Source organism: Amblyraja radiata, chromosome 32 (assembly GCF_010909765.2).
Source record: "Amblyraja radiata isolate CabotCenter1 chromosome 32, sAmbRad1.1.pri, whole genome shotgun sequence".
In the NCBI taxonomy this organism is placed as follows: Eukaryota; Metazoa; Chordata; class Chondrichthyes; order Rajiformes; family Rajidae; genus Amblyraja; species Amblyraja radiata.
In genome coordinates, this window is record NC_045987.1 from 7,615,999 (window position 1) to 7,638,784 (window position 22,786).

Consider the following 22,786-nt stretch of genomic DNA (forward strand, 5'->3'; position numbering starts at 1 on the left):
TTCATATCCCTCCATTCCCTGTATATCCTATTTCTCTTACAAGGAGGCCTTTGCATCACTTGGTTCCAGATTGTACTTTTATGGAGTGGGGAAGAGAAGGCAATATGAGGAGAACAGCACAGTAAAGTCAGAGAAGAATAAGTCGGGGAGGATGGGAGGGAGTGAAAGAGATGCTGAAAATTTGAACAAAAAAAGTGCAGGATGAACTCAGCCGGGCAGGCAGCATTTGTGTAGGGAAATGGACAAGCAGGATTTTGAGTTGGGACTCTTCAGACTCGTGATTATGGCTATGGTGAGGTAGAGGTATGGATAAGTAGAGATAATCAGGCAGTGGTTGAAAGAGAAAAGAGAAAGTTGCTGTTATGGTGTGAGGGAGGGCATTTGATTGGATTAACAAGGTCATTTGATAGGGATGTGATCCACAAACCTAGAGTTAATCATCTTCATTTTTATTCACTGAATGTGTCATCTGAATGGGGATCAAGGGCTATGATGAGCTGAGAGTTTTCTGACCTGGTATTGACAACCCTTCATTGGGTGTCTCTGACCAGGAGATGAACATTTAATCTTCTCTCTGAGCTAACATTGGGCAGAAGGGAAAGGGAAACATAGAAAATAGGTGGAGGGGTAGGCTTTTCGGCCCTTCGACCCAGCACCGCCATTCAATATGATCATGGCTGATCAGCCAGAATCAGTAACCTGTTCCTTCTTTCTCTCTATATCCCTCCCATAAAAATATGAAGAATTATATTGTATATTATTAATTATACACTTTCATGATTACTGCATAATACATAAAATTAAATAGGATATTGTGGCTCAAAATCGCCAGTGACCAAAATGCACGCATTGTGAGTGGTGCTTGCGTTTAGTGTCAGTGCCTAAACAGTGCTTTATATATCCAGCTATTGTGTCTAATGATACTGGGATACACACTAAAGATGCTAGAAATGCCAGCATGAAACAAAATTAACGTTTTATGCAGATGAACTTTCATCACAACTGGAAAATTTAACTCTGGATGTAAGGCGGCAAAAGGTTGCTTGGGACATTTGTTGGGAGGCTGGTCGATATTATTGAATGGCAGTGCTCCTTATCTGGGTTAGGATGATGTAACTCCAATTTTATGCATGTTGAGGATATCTTGCATCAATATAGACTAATGTTCCTCCCAGAATCCTGACTTGCCTTTTTTGTGAGGTAATGCCCTTTCTTACACCGGCAGGATGTGATGCTGAAGAAAAATCTGCAGAAGAGGACTGCCTTTCTCTGGTAAGGACCTCTTTGCTTTATTTGATCCCAGAATATCTCTTTCTGAACAAGCATCAGCTTATAAAAAGGCAGGCTGCCTTGGACCATACTCTAGGCCATTGAACAATCTCGATAGCAGTGCATAAACTGTTCATTTGCAAATTCTTCTCAATTTTTTCGGTAGGTGGGTTGCCAATTGCTGTGGGTTTCTTAACAGTTAATGAATTAGAAGAGAAAAGGTGCTTCTGAAACTTGGCCTCCTAGTTCTGGATAGCCCGACAAGGGGAAAAATCTTCTCTGCCTCCAACCTGTTGAATACCCCCTCAGAATCCTTGGTTTAATAATATCTGCTCTCATTCTTCAACGCTGCAATGAGTAGACTCAATCTGCACAACCTCGGTTCTATGTGAGCTGCTTTGTTCTAGGAATCTACTGATCCTTGTTTACACCTCCCTCAAAACAAATATGAAGTTCCTCAGAGTCTGAAACTCTACACGGCATTGGTCTACTAACTCCTAGATCCATTCCACCATCTACAACATACCAAGGCTTGGATGGAGCTGTGAACCCTTCCAGGAAGTAGCGGCTCACTTAATTAGAACCCAGTTCTCGTCTTAAACATTCATTCCTTCTTTCCTTCGTCCGTGCCTCTGGTGTCTACCGTCTACAGAGTCTTGCAACAATGTTCTGTGGGTTCTTCAGCAGCACCTCTCAATCAGTGGCTTCTGTCACCTAAACAATAAGGGCGAAACCAACTGCTTGGGGTAACTCAGCGGGACAAGCAGCATTCCTTCTCTTCAGAGATGCTGCCCGTCCAGCTGAGTTACTCCAGCAGTTTGTGTCTAATTTGATTTAATCTAGCATCTGCAGTTCTTTCCTACACATTCTAAACAATAAGGGCAGCAGGTACACGGGACTGCCTACAAGTTCCCTTCCAAGTAAACCACTTTCCTGACTTGGAGATCTTTTCCATCCCTCGGTGTCAATAGCTCCAAGTACTGTATCTCCCTATGCAGCAGCACTGACAGTACCATTATCATGGATTGAAATTCAAGAATATAGCTGATTCCCAGCTCATGAATATTTGAGGACGGGGAAAAGGTTCTGCCATTAATGCATAAATGAACTATAATGAAAACAGCTACAACCTTCCACCTGAGAGATATTGCTGGCAAGCAAGCCTTGGGTACCTCTAATTTCATGCCAATTTCCATTTTAAATCTTCTTAACCTGTTGTGGTTATTGACTAGATCCCCAGATATTTAATTTGTCTTTAAGACAATGCAGAGGGTAGAGGAAGAAGTAACTTTGTTGTCATCAGGTGGAGGCCTCTGTCAGTGAAACTGCACCTCGGCTCCCTGACAGTGTTTCGGATGACGAGGGAGATGAACTTCCCGAGGACCCTGAGACGTGCCTGCAGATGAATCTGGTGTACCAGGAGGTGATTGTGGAGAAGCTGCAGGACCTGGAGTTGCTGCTCACCCACAATAAGGAAATGCAGGTGAGTGTACGTGGCTGAGGTGACTTGAAAAAGTAGGGCATTGGTAGGAATCCCAGTGGAAGATTTGATGTACTGATCCAACCTCTTTTGGATGTGTCCGTGACCACCCATCTGTTCTGGTACAATGGGGGATTCAACACTAAAGGACGGTTCCAGTGTTGCCCGTGACTGCAGTGCTTTGTCCTCTCAACCACCTCCTTCCCATGTTCCACTTCTGTCTATCTATAAATTGGAAGTGAAAGGAGAACATGGAAAGATGAATTCCTTTATCTCAGTTAAGTGGTCATCATGTGTTTGCCTAAATTGTATGTACCTGGATATAAGACTCTAAATATCACATATTGTGATCCTAACCTTGCTCGTGCCCATTTTTGTTGTTATATCTACATAGTAATCAGTTACAGGGACGTTGATAATTTCTTGCCACTAGTTCCTATCGCAATGGGTTTGAGGCAAATTAATGATCAACTAACGCAGCTCGGGTTCAGAATTAACTGTGAGACTTTGTTGACTGAGGCTTTTTGGAAGTAAAGCAGAGAAAGCTGTAGATGTTCAGCATATCAGGCACCATCTATGGAAAGAGCAATTGAGTTAAAACATCATGGATTTGGATATGCCAGGTCTTGCGCTCTCCTTATCTCTCTGCTAGCAAATACACAATCCTCTTTTATCTCCTACAGGCCGAAATAATGAGTGACTTGGCAGGACAAGATGTTGAGAAATCAAAATTATCAAAGAGTCAGCCTTCCATGTTCCTGGGGCACTTCATGAAGCCATACTTTAGGGATAAAGTGACTGGCCTTGTAAGTATTTTTGATTTTTTTTAAAAACATAACTAATTGCTAATTATTTATGGTGTTTTGTTTAGATGGTTATCAAACACCAACAGATCGACCTTCTCCACCTAAAATGAAAACGCTGAAAGTCTCCTCCCAATTGGTTTACAGTGTCTTTAAAGAGAATGAACTCTGCAACCATTTATCTAGTCTGGCTTCCATGCAATTCCAGTTCTGGGCTTTCCAATTGACTCGGTGCAGTCTGAGGAAGGTCCAACCCAAAACGTCGCCTCCATGTTTTCCTCCAGAGATACTGCTGGACCAGCTGAGATACTTCAACACTTTGTGTTCTGCATAAGATTCCATCATCTGCAGTTCCTCGTGTCGACATCAGTACAACTTGAAGCAGTTGATCAATATTTGGTAATCAATGAACTGCTGTCAGAATCGGATGTAATGAAAGATATTTAGTGTTACTTATACTTGCATCATTTGAAGAAGTATTAATAATTGTTGGCTCAACAGCTGCCCAGCTTTATGTATATGCTAATATACTGTATCTCTAATTGTGACCAGGGTCCTCCAGCAAACCAAGACACAAAGGAGAAGGCCACTCAAGGCATAAAACCGTTTGAAGAATTACTCGTAAAAAGCTGTAAGTATTTATCATTTGTCCAATAATGGCCTCTTCCATGTCTCAGTTTTGATGTTACCCCTCAGATTCCTATTAAATCTTTTCCCCTTCACCTTAAATATTTTTTTAATTTGTTCTTGGGTCAGTGTTGTTGCTGGCAGGGCCAGCATTCATTTCTCAGAGTGAGATCTAATGGAGTTCTGTTTAATGCAACTGAGTGGATTAGTGGGGTTGCATGTGCTACTGGCCCTCCATTCCTTACCTGAGCCTCGTGCAATTGTCCGAGGTTTATCATCTGTTAGATAAGGACTGGCCTTGAGTGGGATATTTTGTTTAGTCAGTACCTGGTATCTCCCCTTAACTAAACTTGGGGATCACTGATAGAGCTCCAGGCCTACTAGTGGTTCAAAGAGCCTGGTCACAAGTTACAAAATAAACTCATATTCTGAAATGTGTCTTTTCTCAGGGAAGCAGAGAGAGAAAGACAAGCTAAAAGTCTCGATTGCAAGTGATTCGATGCAGCGACTGCTGCAGCCTAAACTTGTGAGGTAAAATACTTTTTAATATATTATTGGCCCAGTCCTCGTCGATTGTAATATGGCTGAAATCTGAAATTCTTTCTTCAATTGTCATGTTTGGTGTCACGAGATGCATGCAGTCATGTAAATGACTCGATGTTTCGTCATTTCCTTCATTGTTGAATTCCCCCTTTTTCTGTGAGAGATGTCTCCTGGCCAGCCCTCCATCAAGCCTGACTCACTGACTACTTCTGTGGTTGCTGACTTCCATTGATTTCTAGGCCATCGTCGATTTTTCTTCCTTTGTTTAATCCTTAAATGCTTTCAGATTGCTCCATGACCTTCCCTCTGGCACGGCAAACCCTAAGATTTGTGCATTCCTTTGAGTTTGGCAACTTGTACAAACTCAATTTTCATGACCCACTTTTGATACTTCGTTGGCCTACCTGTTATTCTTAAACTGTGGCCCCTGGTTCTGGACTCCTCCAACATCGGGAACATGTTTCCTGCCTCTAGCGTGTCCAAACCCTTAATAATCTTATGTTTCAATAAGATACCCTCTCATCCTTCTAAATTCCAGAGTATACAAACCCAGTCGCTCCATTCTATCAACGTATGACAGTTCCGTCATCCCGAGAATTAACCTCGTGAACCTATGAATCGATAGCAAGAATGCCCATCCTCAAATTTGGAGACCAAAACTGCACACAATACTCCAGGTGTGGTCTCACCAGGGCCCTGTGCAACTGCAGAAGGACCTCTTTGCTCCTATGCTCAACTCCTCGTCATGATGGCCAACATTTGCTTTCTTCACTGCCTGCTGTACCTGCATGCTTACTTTCAGGGACTGATGTACAAGGACACCCAGATCTTGTTGTACTTCCTTTTTTCCTAACTTGGCACCATTGAGATAATAATCTGCTTTCCTGTTCTTGCCACCAAAGTGAATAACCTCACATTTATCCACATTAAACTGCATCTGCCCACTCAGCCAACCTGTCCAAGTCACCCTCCATCCTCATAGCATCCTCACTGTTCACACTGCCACAGTGCTTTATGTCATCTGCAAATTTGCTAATGTTACTTTTAATCCCTTCATCTAAATCATTAATGTATATTGTAAATAGCTGTGGTCCCAGGACCGAGCCTTGCGGCATCCCACTAGTCATTGCCTGCCATTCTGAAAGGGACCCGTTAATTCCTATTCTTTGTTTTCTGTCTGCCAACCAATTTTCCATCCATGTCAGTACCCTACCCCCAATACCTGCCACTGTCATCCATGCTAGGGTTTCCAGTCAATATTGGCCAGCTCCTCCCTCATGCCTCCATAGTCCTCTTTGCTCAACTGTAATACTGACACTTCTGATTTTCCCTTCTCCCTCTCAAATTGTAGATTAAAACTTATCATATTATGGTCACTGCCTCCTAATGGCTCCTTTGCCTCGACTTTCCTTATCAAATCCGGTTCATTACACAACACTAAATCCAGAATTGCCTTCTCCCTGGTAGGCTCCAGTACAAGCTGCTCTGAATCCATCTCGGAGACACTCCACCTCCTCTGGCAGCTTGTTCCATACCAACCACCCTTTGTTAAAAATGTTTCCCCTCAGATTCCTATTAAATCTTTTCCCCTTCACCTTAAACCTATGTCATCTAGTCCTCGATTCCCCAACTCTGGTCAAGAGATTCTGTGCATCTACCCGATCTATTCCTCTCATGATTTTATATACTTTTTGTTGACCTAGGTCAGAAAAATCTTCCAGGTTTTCTCCTCCTTTTAGTCCAGGGCTTTCACACAACCCCCCCCCCCCCCCCCCCCCCCCCCCCCCCCCCCACCACCACCCTCTGGCGTGAGGTGAGATGACATAGTCTGCATTGAACTACAGATAGGAATAATCTGGTTATAATATTCTTGGCATCCTGGACATTTCATGTTCATTGTTTTCATATGTTTCAGGGTATAACATTTGTCCCATTAAATGTCTCGTTTCCCCATAACCAGTAAATGCTTGCTGGGATAGCCTCAGTATAAACTTCCCAGAACTTTATCCAAGCTCATTGTATCAAAGTAACGTTTCACTGTTGGAGGCAACACTGTTTTGGGCCAGAATTCCATCCTATTCTAGCAGATTCCTGCTCAGTCATGATCTGAAGAATTCCTCCCTTGTTTCTTTTCCTTGTTTTGGAGTATTGAATTCTGAACTTTAGTTGTTACCCTGATTGATCATGGGCACAAATCAGGATACAAGCTAAGAACTCTAATATTTTCCTTGCATTTTTAGGCTCGAGTACCTGAACAAGAAACTGACGCTGTCCCGCGATGAAAAGGAGAAAAGTGTCTTGGGGAAGCAGATTGGTGAAACTGAGCGGGAAATGGATAAGATTAAGTGAGATAACATTCCTGCCATCAGGCATTTTTAGAAGAGTATCTAATTGAGCATTTGTCACCAAGTGATTTGCATTGCGACTGTCTTTTCAGTAGGACATTGCCCTTGCATAAGAAAGTCTCTTTGATTCACTGCCACAATACCTGTGCATTTGTGAACAATTGTGGCATCTTGTGTATGGATGCACTCCCGTATGTTTGTTCTCTTTGGCTGTAATAAGTACAAGTTATGTCAATATCCAATGAAGAAAGTGCGGTCAAACTGTTAGCTGCATGTTCTTCTGTTTATTAACTTCTCGAACTTCCCTCGTGCTATCAGCTTTTAATTTCAGACTTTGTCTTTGGATTGTACAGTTTCCATGCTGAAATCGAGCCAGGGAAAATGTGATTCTACAACATTTTTAGACAAATAACCAGCGTTGTTAGTTGTGGTCTGTAACGTGTGCCCAGACCACGAGAGCTCACAGGTTGTGTAGTGAAGTACTAGGTTGCTGTATGTTTCCGTATCTCTTCCTGAAGATCTTAATTGTATATAGAATCCATTTTAAAGGCATTGAAACATATTTTAAAACACACAGATAATGATTGACATTCATTTTCTTTGGTACAATTTTGTGTTCCATTTATACTGGGCTCCGATGCTACAAAGCAAGCGAGACTATCATGGCCTTTATTGTCACCCATGAGGACTAGTGTCATGAGAAACTATGTATACTATGCATAGAATTGCTTATCTTCTCAGTGAGCAGTGGTTTAGTGTTTCTTGGAGGAGCTCGGGCTGGTTTTCCAGAAATACTGTTTATAGTTTGGGGTAAGAAGATACTGAGGACTATGGAGTAAAATGTTCAAATGGAGTCCAGCCATATTCTGATAGAGCTGAGCAACAGCTTGGGAGTCTGTTCATGCACACACAGGCATGGTGAGGAGAAAGTTAATCAAAACATTGAAGTGAAGACAAGTACAATATTTTTAGTTATGTGTGTATTTTTTAATGAATATTTATTATTCTCCAGTCACAATTTATGTACAAGTTTATTGAGAAAACTGGGACTGGGGAGGCTGGCACTTCTGAACCTGCCTTCAATGCAAAAGCAAAGCATTCAGATACGACCTGGTGGGATCATTTTCATGCAATAAGGCGTAATGTCTGAGCATAGAGCATGCAATGATCGAATTAAGACCACACAATGGGTCATGTGATGAAGCTTGGGGCGGGGTTAAGTGTTTGCATAAAGATGATGGTATTCTCAGGAATGCTTTAAATTTGTAGGCAACCACCAAGCCGGAGGGCAATATTCTGTCTGCTATGAGATTTATTTCCCTGTATCCTACTGCTGGTGCATGTTTATGAAACAGTGAACGAACGTCTCTGCTGAAGGTGAAGTGTATTTAACCTGAATTTCATTGGATTTACTATTCCAGTCTGTCAAACATCGTGAGCTGACAAGAGGTGCCTTTCTGCTTTTTATTTTTGCTGCTAAGTAGTCTCTACAAGGAAAGGTGTTGCCAATTTTCAACCAATGATATTTAATGTCTACACCTGGCTGAGAGTGAGTGCAAACAACTCTCGCCATGGTTTATAAAAGTGTGTTACTCCTTAACTCTTTTGTAGCCAGATGACGCAACGGCAGTTGTTGGGAAATAGGTTTGACGACCACGATTGGATAAAGATCTCCAACATTGATGTAAGTATATCAATATCGAAGGTAGACACAAATGCTGGCGAAACTCGGTCTGAAGAAGGGTCTCGACCCGAAACGTCGCCCATTCCTTCTCTCCATAGATGCTGCCTCACTGAGGCTGCCAAAATGAGTTTCTCCAGCATTTTTGAATGCATTTGATTTTTCCAGCATCTGCAGTTCTTTCTTAATCAATATTGATGGGTGTATGTTTAGGGTTCATCAGTCTTTCTGTGTTTCCTTACCCCCTCCCCCAATCCTTTTATTCTCTGCTGTTACTACTCTGTATCTGTCTCAATGTATCAATGGATATCCATCAATCCACTGTATCAATGGATATCCATTGAACTTATAGTTGCTTGAATACAATTTCAAATTCAATGGATGAAATTAAGTTCAATGGATGAAAATTTCATCTTGAAAATTATTTACTTGCTCAACATTCTGATCCAGCCAGCTGTACTTGATAATGATCAGATGGGGTAAAGCTCTGCCTGATTTCTCCTCTTGGCTCAGATGATCTGAAGTAAGCTCCCTCAGACACTGTCTAGCTTGCTAAATGTGAATGCTCTGTCCAGTTCCAACAGTGAGAGGAGTTTTCATCCCTTTTAGAGTCTTCCAACACGCTGCTGAACTTGTAAATGTTTTATGTTTGTAGTTTGATGGAATTCGCAAGGCGGAAGATATCAAGAGGGTCTGGCAGAACTCTGAACATCCAAGCATCAGTCAAACCCAGTGGAGCAGCGAAGATATAGAGCGGCTAAATGAGATCTCAAAGAGCACTGGCTATGTGGACTGGGAGAGTATTGCAAGTGAGCTACAGGTACTGATGTTGCACAGTGCAAAAGTTGAGTTCCACTTCAGGCTAATGGGCTTTTCTAAGCTTTGGTTTACTGCTGTTTACTACAGAGCAATTCAGTAGCAGCAAGCCTTCACAACTGATCAAAACACAGTGTTGGGGGAACTCCGCATGTTAGGCAACATCTGTAGAGGGAATGGACAGGCGACGATTTGGGTCAGGGCCCTTCAGTCGTAATAGTCGACTTTTTAGGTTGGACCCTTCATCAGGCTCAACTGAGTCTTGCTTATTCTAGTAGGGTCTGAACATCAAATTGCAACAACATGCACTGATAGATAGTTAGGAACATAGTTACAGAAGTGAAATGTTTAACCCTTCGAACCTTTTTTATCACTTGGGTTTATTGCATTCAGATCAAGGCCTGTTAGATCTGGATTCTATCCTCTGACCTTAGTCTTGTATCCTTTAATGCAGTTGGCTTTCACAAAGGGATAATGATACAATTCCTTACTAATACTTGGTGTGAACTGGTCAAATTATCCCAGGCTAGGGTTCTAATTGAGAGACCTATTCTATCCAGGATCGGTTGTTTACTAGTGTTTTTATTCTGTAATACCTTGATTAGGAAGTGTTAACTGACTGAAGATCTCATGAAACTGTAGAAAGGAAAAATGCATGTTTTTCTGTAATGCCATCTTAATATTTCAAAAGATTTAAATATTTAAAGTGCAGGAAATTATTTTAGCTTAATTTTACACACAATAAATCCAATGATAAATCCAAACCAATGAGGTAATTGGTTATTTTAAACAATTTTAGGGTGTTGATGTATTTTGGTATTACACGTTCATGGTATTAAGCTGATGCATCAAATAGGGGCAATCTGTGAAGGGAAGGGATCACTTTTGCTTCTGTTTATTTGCTGCCATCTGTAAGTAGCGCACTGGAATGTTCACTGACATTGTGTCCAGCCTGGAATGGGACTTGAATCCATGACGTTGTAGTTTCTAGGTAAAGTCATTTAAATTAATGGATAGGAAAGAAATGCATATTCTGGTTTAAATCGAAGATAGACACAAAATGCTGGAGTAACTGAAGAAGGGTCTCGACCCGAAACATCACCCATTCCTTCTCTCCAGAGATGCTGCCTGTCCCACTGGGTTACACCAGCATTTTGTGTCTATCCTAAATCAATGGATAGATGTGTGCTAAAAATAAATCCAACAGTAATTTTAAAGATGATTTAAAAAAAATCCAGGATCTTTAAATTTTAATTTCCCTTTTCTCCTTCCCACTGTAGACATCCCGTACTGCTTACATGTGTCTTCAGAAGTATCAGGAGTTTAACAAGGACCTGAAGAGGAGAGAGTGGTCTAAGAAAGAAGACCAGATGCTTACTGAGCTTGTGCAAAAGATGCGTGTTGGAAACTTCATCCCGTATACAAAGAGTGAGTGTAACCATCGAGCAGATCAAGCGAGCGTGAGAGGGCCTGGATGCAAATCCTTTCCTGACAGCAGTCTGCTCGGCTTGTGGTGTAACCCGACTTCTATGATCAATGTGCGCATTGATAATGGTGTTCAGTGGACTCAGTAGGAATGCAGAGAAATGAAGAAGAAAATGTTCTCAATGACAGGATGATCAAGAACTGTGGACAGATTTAATTCTGCTGATAAAAGAGCCAGGGATGACGAGAAGGAAAACCGTTCCATGTAGCCTGTGGGATTTCACTGCCTAAAAGGATGGTGGAAGTAGATTTTATTGTTTTTTTCCCAAAAAGGAATGATGCCCGTGTGGGAGAAATGTAGGGCCCCAAGGAAAGATGTTGGGGGGGGGGGGGGGGAAAGAGTGACTAAATTACTTCTGCTGAAGGCTGACACAGGCTCATTTATGCTTTAATGATTTTCTAGTTTTTATTGGGATACTGTGTCAAGCCCTTGCAGTTTTTAATTCATGCAGTTTGTACAGTAAAGGTTTGCCACCAAAGCCAGCATTTAGTGCCAATCCCTATTCCTTCTTTGAGCAGATGATGTTGAGCAGATTTTTTTGAGCTGTTGCATTCCTGGTGAAGGTGTCACCATGTTTCAGGAATTGCCCCCAATTCATGAAGAAGGCAAGCTGATGTATTGAAATCAGAATGGTGTGTGATTTGGTTGGGAACCTGCCGGTGATAGTTTCCCAAATCTAGCCACTAGGGGGTGTCGCAGCTGGGGCTAATCCCACCTCTGGTGCTTTAGTGGTGAACAGCAATGAGAATCTTCATGACCATTGCTACCCTAAACCCGATTGCTTCCAGCACTCCCAAAAGCACTATCTGATCAATCTATAACACTAAATATTTCCAATCCCTAAACTTTCAGGAGAATATTGCTTAAGAGGTGGTGTAGGTTGCTGTCCGGAACACTTGAAGTCTTCATGGTGAAAGTTTTGTTACCGAGCAGTTGGGGAAGTTTACAATTTTGACCCAGTTACAATGTCCCGAACACAGATCCGAGCCTTCAAAGGAAACGAGTGATCTTCAAAGGACCTATCCTTCTAACTGCAGTCTTTTGATTTGACCATTCCTCCGGAACTAATTAGCAGATACACTGTTTTTGATTTAATTTTAATAGATAAGATTCTGAAACGCGAATTTGCTTCATTGCAGTTGCGTATTTTATGGAGGGGCGGAATGGTAAACAGATTGTGTATCGCTGGTCCAAGGCACTGGATCCCTCAGTGACAAAAGGGCCTTGGACACCAAAAGAAGATGCGGTAGGTTATTTCTGGTCGTTGGTCCTTCCTTTCTCTGTCCTGGATCAGCAGCCAGATCCTCCCCGGGCCATGGTTTCTAATCCCGAGAACTGTTTGTGACCAGGTCAGACAGAAATGTGGCCACAAACAGTTCCCACACAGTGATTGATGCTTGCAACCCCACAGCAGCCGATTAATCCAACCCACTGGTCTCCCGAATGCTTGTCTGTATATATGGGCTGTTTGTAAGTCAGTTGTTCATATGCTTGGGAGGACCTATACAGTTGAGTCGAGGCGAACTCGGTCTGAGTCTAGTTGAGTCAGACTGAATGCATTTACTGACGTCACCACTTCTAAAATCACATTGCTACATTTCTTTTCTGCCCACTCCACATCTCTCAAAAGGCATCAGCACAGAGAGTTTTCCTTCGGCACCTTGCCTTAAGGTGAACATGGAAGATACATTTTGGTCATTCTTTCTACCCCAAGGGTTTGCAACAAAATCTGATTCTGTGCGCGGTACATGATGAGTACAGAAGACCTCATCACCATTGTCTGGTTACATTTGCCCAGCGACATCTAGGATGCTGATTGTATCCTGCAACACGTGTTCTTGGAAACTTCTTCGTCATAGAGTGATGCAACGTGAAAACAGGCCCTTCGGCCCAACTTGCCCACACCGGCCAACATGTCCCAGCTGCACGAGCCCCACCTGCCAGCATTTGGTCCACATCCCTCCAAACCTGTCCGATCCATGTACCTGTCTAACTGCTTCTCAAATGTTGGGATAGTCCCTGCCACAACTACCTCCTCTGGCAGGTACACAAAAATGTTGGAGAAACTCAGCGGGTGCAGCAGCATCTATGGAGCGAAGGAAATAGACAACGTTTCGGCCCTAAATGTTGCCTATTTCCTTCGCTCCATAGATGCTGCTGCACCCGCTGAGTTTCTCCAGCATTTTTGTGTGCCTTCGATTTTCCAGCATCTGCAGTTCCTTCTTAAATGCCTCCTCTGGCAGCTTGTTCCATACATCCACCCCCCTTTGTGTGGAAAAAGTTACCCCTCAAATTCCTATTAAATGTATTGATGCATTGTTCTTTCTCTGTCATCGGGTACATCATTGATTTTCCCCAAGATTTCCTCCAGAACTTAATCTATGTGGGTAAAGACATAAAAATATAGAACTGACTCCTTGGTTTTGTATACAGGTATACAATCCAAAAGCAAGAGTAATATTTGATGGCTTTAGGGCACAATTATAGAAGGAATGTACATACAATAGAAAATATGCAGCTGGGATCGCTCAGGATATTGGATTAGGAGTGTTGTGAAAGAGAGATGTAATAGCATGAGTAACTGGAATGACTTGCTCTGATTTCACAATGTCTCCTAGTTCTAGGTAACCCCACAGATTATTACCTCTGTGACCAAGCAGAATTAAGGATCAATATAATAGATTGGTTTGTTTTCTAGCTCCTCCTGAAGGCGGTGGCAAAATATGGAAACCGGGACTGGTACAAGATTCAAGAGATGGTCCCTGGGAGGATGGATTCCCAATGTAGAGACAGGTATGTTTATAGTGTATACCTATGGAGGACATTGCCAGAGATAGGCGGGGGGGATTGTCTCTCAATAGTATATTGGTGATGGTTTTCTAGTGGCACAGAGAATGGCTGCATGATTGGTAATAAAAGGACTAATATTAATAAGGCAATACTGTCTTGGTTGGGCAGGTTGTAAGCTGGATGTTCTGTTACCCAGCAGTGGCTGCTTTGTAACCTTTTTAGTGCTAAATTGCTGGGAAAGGTTTTAGTAGGCCTGAGATGTGGTGTGGGTAAAGGTGTTTAAAATTTTCACAGATATCGGAATGGCTTAAATCAAAATGTGAGGAAAGGAAAATGGACTGAAAAAGAAGAGAGCGATTTTAAAGTATTGATTGAGAAGCATGGAGTTGGTAAGACGAGTGCACGCATAAGACCTGAAAACTCATTTTGCTACTCTACCAGTTTTTGGTTCCCTTTTCTCACTCATGCCCTGAAGTGGTGATCACTATGCATTATATGTGCTGTATGTCCTTTCTAAAGACACACAATCTTCTGCATTTTCTTTTAAAATACATATCATTATATCTTCAATTTGTCATAAGATATGCCTGTGATTTGTTTTTGGTTCTCATAATTGACCTGAATCTTCCCATTGAATGTTAATCTGTATGTCACCTTGCAGTCCGAGATGCTTTCCTATTATTGGCTCACAAGTAAGAGAGATGAAATAATTTCCAGCATAGAACATCAAAGTAAAGTCATATAAAATGTTGCACGTTTTATGAAGTAATTCCCTAAAGTTTAACATAAATCTTTAGCTTCTTTCCAATCCTTGGCTTTTTCCCTCCATCTGAATGTTCTTCCTGTTTCCCCTCCAGCTCCGGCAGCCTCAATTTATTCTTGGTTGCTCTATTTCTAGGAAGCAGCAAGTTCACTTGACAAGATAGAGAGATATAGTAGTGAGTGTGGAGGTTTTTTTCTAATCAGATTAGGTAGCCTTGGGTGCTAACAAATGATAAATGCATTGTGCAGAGCTGCCAAGTAGTACGGATTTTCCATATTTTGTACGGAAATGCGAACAGAATACGGAGGTATAGATTTGCTTTGTAAAATACGGATTTTTAAAAAATCAGCCCAATTTCCTGTTTCATCTTGCTGCTTAAAAAATGCAAGGATATAAAAACTCATACTGTACCTCTAAATATTATAGGAGATTAAATCTATTAGTATTTTAAATTACAAGATCTGCATGATTAATTTTGTAAGCTTTGATCTGCCTGTCCCGCTCCAGGTTTAAACAGCGCTGTCAGTTTAACACGTGGGAGTTAAAACAAACAGCGCTATGGGTTCTAAAATAGCACTTCCAGCTGGAGCGCTATGGCCACAGCGCTGTGGGTCACAGACTGTTAAGAGAGAGAGAAGGAGGGAGGGAGGGAATAAGGAGGGAGAGGGAGGGAAAGAGAGGAAGGAGGGAGAGAGGGAGGCTTCCAAAATGGCGTCCACATCTGGTGCTGAAAGCAGGAAGCACCCGTTCAAACAGCAGTATACAAAGAGATGGCAATGAATGCACTGTCAAGTATGGTGCGTAGAAGACATGTCAATTGGTAGCAAAGTTACGCATTCTTGTACTATTGAATGGGTATGACCGCACATAATAAATAACACTTTTTTCAGCGTAAAAATACAAATTTCCTCAGCAAAATACTGATTTTCAGGTACTAGAATACTGAATGCTCTGACAAAACTTGGCAGCTCTGATTGTAATCCATAAGGATGGCCTTTAAGATAGAGGGGGAAGACTTAGAGGAACACATACAAATGTTTGTTTGGAAAATTCTTCACGGCTCTAATGCCTATCAGAGCAACAGCTTTGAAATTGGCACCCTAGTATCAAAGTTTAGGTCAAACTCGTTTGCCAAGCACTAACAAACGAGCCACAACTTGGTTCCTCTATTGTTAGCTGACAAGTGTTACCCGCTCTCGCTCTGTATCTTCATCTTGATCGTAAGTTGCCAAACAGTTGGTTGTGAGGCAGTGAAGTCCTCAGGAAACAGTGGTACATGTCTTTTGGTGTCAATTAGTAAATGCCCAGGTCTCAATGCGTTGAATTGCTGAACTGAAATTCTAGTTTATCACTTGTTACTCTATTCCCAGACATCGTTTCAGTGTTTTCAATGTCGTTCTGTTTTAACAGGCAAATGGGCCAAAATAGCTGCAGAGCTGTCAGGCAGGACCGACACGCAATGCATCAGCAAATGGAAGGGACTAGCAGGCCTAACGGTAAGGATCCATACTCCGTGCGATTGATTGATTGAAAGAAACAGCATGGAAACAGGCCCCTTGGCCCAACAAGTCCATGACGACCATCGATCACCGGTTCATTCTAGTTCCGTGTTCTCCAATTTTCAAGTTCACTTCCTACACACAAAGGGCAATTTACAGAGGAAAATTAACTGGCTGCCCTGCATGAGATAGAGACGGGGAATGTGAGGATAATCATTCTGATAGAGCAATTATGATCGACAGGCTCATTGCCATTGAGTGAGGAAGAAATAGTCACCTCCAGCCTCCATCACCTACTCCACCCATCTGCTAATCAACCCCCTCCCCCCTAAACTTTGTCTTGCCCCTCCATCTCTCTTTTCCAATCCCCCCACTCCCCAACCGCAATCAATCTGAAGAAGGGTCCCAGCTTGAAATGTCACATGTCCTCTCCCTTCCCGGATGTTGCTTGGCACGCTGAGTTCCACCAGCACCTTTTGTTTTGCTCTGGAAACAGTTGCTATGGCCATTGAAAGGGAACTGGATGGGCATTTGCAGGCGTATGGTGAAAGAGTGAAGGAGTGACGTTTCACTCTTATGGCCTTTTCTCGCACTACTCGTCTTATCATCTGTTTTTGCCAATAATGCCCCTCCTTTTATGTATCCGCCTATCACTTGCCCAGCTATGTCCCATCCCCACCTCTCTTCCAGCTTTCTCCCTCTTCTACATTCAGTTTGTAGTAGAATTCCAACCCAAAACGTCACCTATCCATGTTCTCTGGAGATGCTGCCGAACCCACTGATTTACTACAGCACTGTCTTTTTTGTTACAAACCAGCCTATGTACTTTCTTGTGTCCACTAAAGCTTGAAACGGCAATTTATTTTATTTTCATAACATCCTACAGGCTCTTCGACAAAGGAAACGGAAGAGGAGACGACGGATCGAGTGCAAACGGGAAAGCACTCCTGAGGAGAGTTCTGAGGATTCTGAGAAAGACGACATCTTGGAGGAGATGGAGCAGGAGGAAGAGGACGAGGAAGACGAAGACGATGAGTTGGTCCAGAAAGTCGAACAAAAGAAGCGGCCGATAAAACGCAAGAAGCTAGCTGAGGCCATAGTGTTGGATGTGGACCGGTGGGTTCCAATCGTAGCTAAGCAGCAGCTACCTGCGGAGGAATACACAGCAGGCAAAGGTGACGACAACACAGCAGTGGAACAGCCTGTGGCCAATTTGAAGATTGAAAGTCAGACCCATCGCGGGAGACCTAGATCGAGCAAGATTTGGAGAAATATCCCCAAGGCACCCAGTGCTCCTCCAGGTGCGGGGGAAACAGTAAAGGTGAGTAAACGTTTAAAAATAATACTGGTGGTTGGCAAGAGAGTGGGAGATCTTCGGCATTCCGGATCCATCTCATCTTTGCACCCATTGCTCCCAAAAATAAACACTCTAAATAAAGACTCTGGGCCATTCTTCACAATCGACATTCATGCATTGAAATGAGGGGGAAGGATAATGGTTCAGTGCTTCTGGTGCTTTCATTGTAATCCACCCATCTGCATATTTGAATTCCATTTTTAATACCTGAATGGGTTTGATATAACAGCTAGGCCTGCTTTAGCCTACAGTGCCCTCCATTATGTTTGCGACAAAGACCCATCATTTATTTATTTGCCTCTGTACTCCACAATTTGAGATTTGTAATATTAAAAAAATCATGTGGTTTAAGTGCACATTGTCAGTTTTTAATAAAGGCCATTTTTAAACATTTTGGTTTCACCATGTAGAAATTACAGCTGTGTTTATACATAATGTGTCGTCTGTTTCCCCCCCCCCCCCCCCCCCCCAATTTCAGGACACTTGGCTTCACAGGCGTTTGTAATTGCTCAGGTGTTTAATTGTCTCCTTAATGCAAATATATGAGAGCTGTCAGCACCTAGTATTTCCTCCAGTCTTTCCATCACCTTTGTTTATTGCTGTTTATCAATTATCAACATGAGGACCAAAGTTGTGCGAATGAAAGTCAAATAAGCCAGTATGAGTGGCTTATTTGAAACAAGAATAAAACTGTTAGGTTAATCAACCAAACCTTAGGCTTACCAAAATCAACTGTTTGGAACATCATTAAGAAGAAAGAGCACTGGTGAGCTTACTAATCGCAAGGGACTGGCAGACCAAGGAATACCTCCACAGCTGATGACAGAAGAATTCTCTCTACAATAAAGGAAAAACCCCAAACACCTGTCCACCAGATCAGAAACACTCTTCAGGAGTCAGGTGTGGATTTGTCAATGATCACTGTCCGCAGAAGACTTCATGAACAGAAACACAGAGGCTACACTGTAAGATGCAAACCACTGGTTAGCTGCAAAAATAGGATGACCAGGCTACAGTTTGCCAAGAAGTACTTAAAAGAGCAACCACAGTACTGGAAAAAGGTCTTGCGGACAGATGGGACAAAGATTAACTTGTATCACAGTGATGGCAAGAGCAAAGTGTGGAGGAGTGAAGGAACTGCCCAAGATCCAAAGCATACCACCTCACCTGTGAAACATGGTGGTGGGGGTATTATGCCCTGGGCATGTATGGCTGCTGAAGGTACTGGCTCACTTATCTTATGATGATACAACTGTTGATGGTAGTAGCATAATGAATTCTGAAGTGCATGGACACATCCTAGTTGCTCAAATTCAAACAAATGCCTCAAAACTCATTGGCCGGCTGTTCATTCTACAGCAAGACAATGATCCCAAACATACTGCTAAAGCAACAAAGGAGTTTTTCAAAGCTAAAAAATGGCCAATTCTTGAGTGGCCAAGTCAATCACCCGATCTGAACCCAATTGAGCATGCCTTTTATATGCTGAAGAGGAAACTGAAGGGGACTAGCCCCCAAAACAAGCATAAGCTAAAGATGGCTGCAATACAGGCCTGGCAGAGCATCACCAGAGAAGACACCCAGCAACTGGTGATGTCCATGAATCGTGGACTTCAAGCAGTCATTGCATGCAAAGGATATGCAATAAAATACTAAACATGACTGCTTTCATTTACATGACATTGCAGTGTCTGAAACATTATGGTGCCCTGAAATGGGGGGACTAAGTATAAACACTGCTGTAATTTCTACATGGTGAAACCAAAATGTATAACAATGACCTTTATTAAAATCTGACAATGTGCACTTTAACCACATGTGTTTTTTTAAAGTTTTTTTTCTATTACAAATCTCAAATTTTGGGGTACAGAGGCTAATAAATAAATGATGGGTCTTTGTCCTAAACATTATGGAGGGCACTGTATGTGGTGTGTGGCTCTGTGGTGTAGGGACGACAGATGGCACAATGGGCTAAATGTTCGGCTGGCAACCGGAAGGTAGCCGGTTCGAATCCCGCTTGGAGTGCATACTGTCGTTGTGTCCTTGGGCAAGACACTTCACCCACCTTTGCCTGTGTGTGAATGTGTGTGAGTGATTGGTGGTGGTCGGAGGGGCCGTAGGCGCAGAATGGCAGCCACGCTTCCGTCAGTCTGCCCCAGGGCATCTGTGGCTACAGAAGTAGCTTACCACCACCGAGTGTGACTGAGGAGTGAATGAATAATGCGATGTAAAGCGCCTTGAGTATTAGAAAGGCGCTATATAAATCCCATCCATTATTATTATTATTACCAACCATGTCCATTGTAGCACTGCAATCAGATGTAGACCCAGATCAGTTATTGACAAGTTTATTTCACTTTAGTGAATTAGTGAACCTGTCAGATTTTTGCAACAATCCAGCATTTTTTCTCATTTTCTGAATGGTCAAATAATTTTTCCTGTATTTCCAACCCTTGCTTGTAGGAATTTGATCTCTCCCGCTCGTAGTTATTAGTGTAATAAAAGAATATGTGCGGCTTTCTCTCTGGCTGTGGTGCATTCATCCCATTAGCCAACTGTTTACAATGGCAGATAAATCGGTAATCCAGAGGACAGGCACGCTGTGATCGGGAAAATTATCAGAGTGAGCTGTTGCAATCTGGAACTGCCTGAAAGATTGTTAGAGGCATCTAGTTGTAAAATTTCAAAGGGGAATTGAATAAACACTTTTCCAAAAGGTTACACGACTGAGGGAGCAGGAGAGAGAATATATGGAATAGCCAGCACAGGCCCAATGCCATGTTAGAGTTGCCCATGTTGACCAATTTGAGTGCAGAATGAAGACCAAGGAGCTTAGGAACAGGCTGTGGCTGTAACGTGTGTGACCAACTTTTAACTTTATTAATTTTTTTTTTCCTTTTGTACAGAGTGCATCATCTGCATCAACAGTAGTGTCAGAGGCAGAGCCACCTCCCAAACTCACCCAGAGCTTGGTGGCAACTGATGAGCAACAGGAGCCTCCACGATCCCAAAGGAATCCCAAGCAGCCAAGGCGCACGATGAGTACAGCAAAGCTCTCCGATACAAATCTGGAAAGAAGGTTGCTTGCAGAGATCTCCCGATGGACCACAGCAAGGCCACTTGTTCAGAGGGAAAGTAAGCAACTCAACGTACTAATGCATATTGCCTTGGGAATCTCTGAGCCCTTACAAGAGAATTACCTTATCCTTCCTCAAATTTCCTATGACAAATTAACGCTCATAACTTCCCAGTGAATCCCACCAGGCTACTGAACGTCCCTTCCATAAGCTAGGTACTGTCCACCACACCTCTACCCCATTGTGGACATTGGGCTTTGTCTATGGAACTGGTGCACTATGATGCTGAGAACTATATTCTGCACTCTATACAACCCTCCATGGTCTGTGTACTTGTGCTTCTAGCAGCTTGAGTGCCCTTTAATTTTAACCAGTTCAACGCTGTTCATGTCTCCAGCTCTCGGGTCGGAAATTCAAAATTCACTCAATAGGGGACTGGTCATTTAAATCTGAGGTGCACAGAAATATCTTGGGGTTGTGAATCTCTGGAATTCTCTGCTCCAGAGGGTGGTGAATGCCAGATCTTTGGATATATTTCATGGGGAAGCTAGTTCAAAATTTAAATAATCTTCAAGAACTTAGAGGAGTTTGGGCCAGTAGAGATCAGCCACGATCAGATTGAAAGGCAGGGCAGACTTGAGGGGTCTTGCTACTCTACTGCTCCTGTTTTCTTGCATTCTTGTACTATTTGCCATGGAGCTGTCATCGTCGGAACTGCAGCCACCATTGATACAAATAGTGGTAACTAGGTAATCTGCTTAAACTGAGGTATAAGTATTTAGGTCGAGGACACTGGGGAGACTACTGCGTTCATACTAGTTCCATGGACCTTCACATTAACCATAGGAAGCACTTTAGATGTGTATTCTTTATGCATTGTCCTAGGGCAGTAAAATAATTCCAACTAGCAGCTTGTGGCGCAGTCCACCAGTTCAGTGCACGTATATTCTGATTTTTAAACTCGGCACAAAAGTTTAAACTTAAGTGGGGAAACTGGACATTGTAAGGATATGCATAATATTTCAAACACTTTCCTTCTCTTGCAAACAGTTGATGTTCAACGCGAGAGACTGGAAGCAGCTGGTTTAAGCAGCACTCCTGTTTTTGTTCTCTTGTTACAGGTAAGTTTCTCTGTTGTGAGCCTTTGAGAAAAGAAAGTGTTTGGATACTGGGCAGAGCTGTTGTGGATCAGAGATTCTGTGTAAATGTCCCTGGGGCTGTGGTTGGAAATGAGATGATTAGGTATAGTTGTGGCTGTTTGACGGATGGGAGGGGGGGGGGGGGGGGGTTGTTGTGTTCGAGTTACTGTTTGTTTTTAATGGGACACAAACAGATGACAATGTTTTGTCATTATACTACTCAAAATTATCAACACACAATATTATTAAACGTGACCTGGGCATTCGACAGAAGAACCTCACATGGACATTCATGTCCAGACTGATAGTGATCCAACTGTTGTTGTTGTAGCTTGCCCAGTGGTTTGTAACCTCCAATGGCAAAATCATTCTTGCCACTAAAGACAAAGCGAAGGAATAGGTGACGTTTCGGTTCGAGACCCTTCTTCAGACCCGACGGGTGAGGCAGCATCTATGGAGCGAAGGAATAGGTGATGTTTCTGTTCGAGACCCTTCTTCAGACCCGACGGGTGAGGCAGCATCTATGGAGCGAAGGAATAGGTGACGTTTCGGGTCGAGACCCTTCTTCAGACCCTTTCGGGTCTGAAGAAGGGTCTCGAACCGAAACGTCACCTATTCCTTCGCTCCATAGATGCTGCCTCACCCGCTGAGTTTCTCCAGCATTTTGGTCTACCTTCACTTTTGAAATGAGCAGGTTTAGCTTTGACAGCCGCCATGCCTATTTGCTATCTGTAGGTTCTATGTATACGTATGGTCAGATCCCTTGTCCTATAAGAGTTGGCAACGTCTGCGACAGTGACACGTGTACCATCACTACCCTCTGTTGTTCGCAGGTGTTCCGGATTGATAAAGAAGGATGCATGCAGATCATAAAAGATAAGGTACTGAAGACTTGAGACCACTCGGTTTGATCCAGGGATGATGACTAGAGACATCATTTAATCTTGGTGCTGTGGTAACAATGTTAATAGATGGAAGCTTTGAAAATTGGGCACTTGGAGAATGATTTTGTGCTTGGACAAATTTAGAGTGCTGATTAAAGTACAGACTGTTCAATAATGTACAGTTGCACCCAATGGTTTGAGAATTAAGCAGAGCCATGTTGACCCAG

The 22,786-nt window shown here is 42.6% G+C and overlaps 1 protein-coding gene and 1 non-coding gene across 4 annotated transcripts in view; both read left to right on the forward strand.

Annotated features, from left to right (window-relative positions):
* snapc4 (small nuclear RNA activating complex polypeptide 4) overlaps positions 1-22,786 on the forward strand; it is a 34,447-nt gene that overhangs the window by 569 nt on the left and 11,092 nt on the right. The window contains exons 2-18 of one of the 3 annotated variants that reach the window (XM_033049107.1): positions 1,226-1,272; positions 2,573-2,752; positions 3,433-3,555; positions 4,105-4,183; positions 4,629-4,710; positions 6,963-7,067; positions 8,679-8,751; positions 9,404-9,568; positions 10,845-10,992; positions 12,190-12,296; positions 13,749-13,843; positions 14,135-14,229; positions 16,014-16,099; positions 16,989-17,423; positions 20,366-20,594; positions 21,587-21,657; positions 22,509-22,556. In XM_033049107.1, the coding sequence (XP_032904998.1) occupies positions 1,226-1,272; positions 2,573-2,752; positions 3,433-3,555; positions 4,105-4,183; positions 4,629-4,710; positions 6,963-7,067; positions 8,679-8,751; positions 9,404-9,568; positions 10,845-10,992; positions 12,190-12,296; positions 13,749-13,843; positions 14,135-14,229; positions 16,014-16,099; positions 16,989-17,423; positions 20,366-20,594; positions 21,587-21,657; positions 22,509-22,556 (2,168 nt within the window). Of the gene's footprint in view, positions 1-1,225; positions 1,273-2,572; positions 2,753-3,432; positions 3,556-4,104; positions 4,184-4,628; positions 4,711-6,962; positions 7,106-8,336; positions 8,390-8,678; positions 8,752-9,403; positions 9,569-10,844; positions 10,993-12,189; positions 12,297-13,748; positions 13,844-14,134; positions 14,230-16,013; positions 16,100-16,988; positions 17,424-20,365; positions 20,595-21,586; positions 21,658-22,508; positions 22,557-22,786 lie in introns of those variants that run through there. The other 2 variants (XM_033049108.1, XM_033049109.1) reach the window with 2 other exon arrangements.
* LOC116991107 lies at positions 485-582 on the forward strand. Its single transcript, XR_004416694.1, has one exon. It is a non-coding gene; the product is annotated as a Z30 small nucleolar RNA (small nucleolar RNA).